At 55.1% G+C, this 3708-nt stretch overlaps 1 protein-coding gene across 1 annotated transcript; it reads left to right on the top strand.

The window, feature by feature from the left end:
* Positions 1 to 2250: 2250 nt before the first annotated feature.
* On the top strand, positions 2251 to 3708 carry LOC123088405 (protein SRC2). The gene has a single exon (XM_044510607.1). It carries the CDS (start codon positions 2490 to 2492, stop codon positions 3267 to 3269), a length of 780 nt encoding a protein of 259 aa, XP_044366542.1. The 5' UTR covers positions 2251 to 2489; the 3' UTR covers positions 3270 to 3708.

The raw sequence follows: 3708 nt of genomic DNA, 5'->3' as shown, positions 1-3708 counted from the left end.
CCTATCTTGCAAGTTTATAGTCACCTACTATGTGTTATGATCCGGCAACCCCGAAGTGACAATAATAGGGACCACTCCTGGTGATGACCATAGTTTGAGGAGTTCATGTATTCACTATGTGCTAATGCTTTGTTCCGGTTCTCTATTAAAAGGAGGCCTTAATATCCCTTAGTTTCCAATAGGACCCCGCTGCCACGGGAGGGTAGGACAAAACATGTCATGCAAGTTCTTTTCCATAAGCACGTATGACTATATACGGAATACATGCCTACATTACATTGATGAACTGGAGCTAGTTCTGTGTCATCCTATGTTGTAACTGTTACATGACGAACCGCATCCGGCATAATTATCCATCACTGATCCGGTGCCTACGAGTTTTCCATATACTGGTTTACGCTTATTTACTTTTCCGTTGCTACTGTTATCATTACTACAAAAATACCAAAAATATTACTTTTGTTGTCTTTACTTTGTTACCGTTACCACCACTATCATATTACTTTGCTACTAAACACTTTGCTGCAGATATTAAGTTTCCAGGTGTGTTTGAATTGACAACTCAGCTGCTAATACTTGAGAATATTCTTTGGCTCCCCTTGTGTCGAATCAACAAATTTGGGTTGAATACTCTACCCTCGAAAACTATTGCGATCCCCTATACTTATGGGTTATCAAGAGTCGCCGGTCGCCCGGAGAGCGGCGCCAGCATTGAGGTTCAGGTATGCCACGCCGGTCTCCCGCCTCTTTTCGCCGTGCACCCGCCAACTGTTTGTTCGTCCACGAGTAGTTGCTGCGTATGTTCGGCCTGTATAGGCAGGGCAACAAGGACGCCGAGTTCAAGTACCTCCACGTCTACAAGCGCATTGACAAGTGCGACAAGTGGGCAGAAGTCCGGCGCACTCTCGAGAAGGCCAAGGAGACCTACAAGCCTGACTTGCCGACTCCGGGTGCGTCAGATGGGCGGCCGGACGGCAACAAAGGTGCCAAGAAGGGGAAACACTCTGACGTTGCCACAACTCGCGTGCAGGAGTCCATCGAGCACTGCCTCGCCGACGCACAGGTCCGGGCCACCCTTCGTGAAGAGAAGACCGAGGCGCGGTGGTCGGCGTTGATGTCGACCAGCGCCGTCAAGCTCGACCTACTCCGGACCAATGTCGCCGCAAAGAAGAGGAACACCGACCTGGCTTTCCTGCTGGGCGGGGCGGACATGCTCCAGAGCACCGACGAGGCAGTCAAGGCGTGGTACATGGCGGAGCGTGGCCTCATCCTGAACCAGCTTCCCTCGACGACGACGCCTACGCCCACGACACCCACGCCGCGCACGCCGCCGCCGCCTCCAAGCCCGACCGCTGATGCCGCCGAGACTGCCCGCAGCATAGAAGCCACGCCGCCAAGCACAGAGGCCCCGTCAAGCCCGCGCATGCCGACTCCGCCGATGCCGGAGGCCGACCTCGACGCCTGATGCGCGCTTCCTCCCTTTTCTGCTTTTTGTATGCCGAACTATTCATCCGGCCGCCGATCTACTGGATGCTTGATCGCCGGATTGTGGCATTTATTTTTGGCGCGGGAACACTATGTTTGAATTTTCCGTGGCTGGGGGGCGGCGGCTGGAGGCGTGACTAGGAGCTAGGCCGACCCCAGGGGCCGAACTAGCGCCGGCTCGCCCCAGGCCGCAGTTTTTCGGCGCCCTGGGGGGCCGAACGGCTGGAGATGCTCTTGGTGGGTTTGCAGACATGCAACTCATGGTGATAGTTTTCCTCCCATCACAACCTGGCGAGCTATGAAACATGGTTTTAGTTGGCAGCATTCACTCGGTTTTAGTTGGCAGAATCAAACTCCTTGAAAGTTGTTAATGCATGGACATGAACAAACTATTGGTGGACAGAAGCTGCTGCAATATATGCGGATTGTATGGATCTACTTGTGGAGATTGGAAACATTTAAACATTGTTTATGTGAAGCAAAAATCGTACCACTCATGAGATTGCTAGATGTTGTTTTGAGAGTAAGCTTTCTTGTAATTGGATGGATGGGCATCCTGATTTTATTTTTAATTTTAACTCTCTAAGTGTTAATTTGAGATCAATAAGGTAGCCATGATGGCGTTCCATAAAAAAACTTGGACCAAAAACACCAATGTTGTTAAGCTACCGACATGAACGGGTCACCACACAATTAGCAAAAGCTTAAATTAACACAACCCATGCTATTATTAGGTCTTCCAGCAAAAAGACCCTAAAACTTTTGATCAAAATTACCCACTAAACTAACCACCAGGCCAAACATTGCAACCCTACGACCCGAACCGTCACTAGCCATCTCCCTTGGATCATTCGTAGCCTCCAAGATCTACTTACCGTTGAGAATCATTCTTAGCTTGCTCCTCCATACGTCCATCGTCTTCCACAAATCATCGTCTCCCGATCACACAACCGAAATATCGACAGAGTGATCACAACGGGCTCCTGCGAGCGCGCGGCGCGATCATGGCGTACCGGGTGCTGGAGGTGACGCTGATCTCGGCCAAGGACCTGAAGAAGGTGACGGTGTTCTCCAAGATGCGCGTGTACGCGGTGGTGTCCATCTCCGGCGGCGACCCGAGGACGCCGACGCACAGGACGCACTCGGACCGGCACGGCGGCCGGAACCCCATGTGGCACGCGCCGCTGCGGTTCCCCATCCCGGCCGCCGCCGACCCGCGGGGGCTGGCGCTGCACGTGCTCCTCCGCGCCGAGCGCTCCTTCGGCGACCGCGACGTCGGCGAGGTGGTGGTGCCGGTGCAGGACCTCGTCGCCGTCGCGCCACCCGCCGGCGAGCACCGGCACCTCAGCTACCAGGTGCGCAGCCCCATGAGCGGGCGGAAGCGCGGCGTGCTCCACATCTCCTACAGCCTCTCCGACGCGCCTGCGCCGACGGCGGCGGCGCCGGGCGACGCGCAGTACATGCAGACGAACGCGGCGGCCAAGGCCGGCGCCGACGCGGTGACCGCGTACCCGCCGTACCACCACCAGCAGCACGCCGTGCCTCCGTACGGCTACAACCCCCCATACGGGTACGCGGGGGCGTCGTACGGCTACGGCCCCGCTCCCTACGGGTACGGCGCGTCGTCCGCCGCGGCGGCCAGGCAAGACGGAGGCGTCGGGATGGGCTCCGGGTTCGGGATGGGGCTCCTCGGCGCGGCGGTCGGCGGGATGATGATGGGCCTCGGCGAGGGCGTGGGCGAGATCATCGCCGACTCGGAGATGAGCCTGGACGGCTGCTTCTGATCCGCGTTCGACGCGTCTTGCATGCATGCATGCATACACGCACGGCTCACTTAGAACACGTAGTACGTTGGCCAATCACAGTGCTGCTGGATCCCTTCGAAGCATCAGACCAACTCGTGTGTGCGCGCGCCTATGGAAAGTGCGTTGCGATTTTCTTTTGCTCCTCAGAGAAACTGCTTGTGAGTTGTGGCTACGTGAAAATGATCCACGCCTTCGACGCAGTCGCCACTCTCCTTCTAGGGGTTTTGCAATAAATAAACTAGTTCATTGCCATCGGCCCATCCCGGCGATCTCGTTCGAGGTACATAGCCAGAGTTTTGCAGTGATGCTGCGAGTGATATCGTTTACAAAAATGTTGGGCGAACTGATGAAGTCGAGCTTTATCAGGACTCTTTAGTTGTATCAGAGATTTTTATTTTATCTTTTGCGGGGAATTGTA

Source organism: Triticum aestivum, chromosome 1B (assembly GCF_018294505.1).
Source record: "Triticum aestivum cultivar Chinese Spring chromosome 1B, IWGSC CS RefSeq v2.1, whole genome shotgun sequence".
Lineage (NCBI taxonomy): Eukaryota > Viridiplantae > Streptophyta > Magnoliopsida > Poales > Poaceae > Triticum > Triticum aestivum.
This window is presented reverse-complemented; position numbering and strand designations above follow the sequence as displayed.

Bases quoted from the DNA above. Each gene is read 5' to 3' on its own strand.
- LOC123088405 (XM_044510607.1), top strand. From the start codon at position 2,490: ATGGCGTACCGGGTGCTGGAGGTGACGCTGATCTCGGCCAAGGACCTG.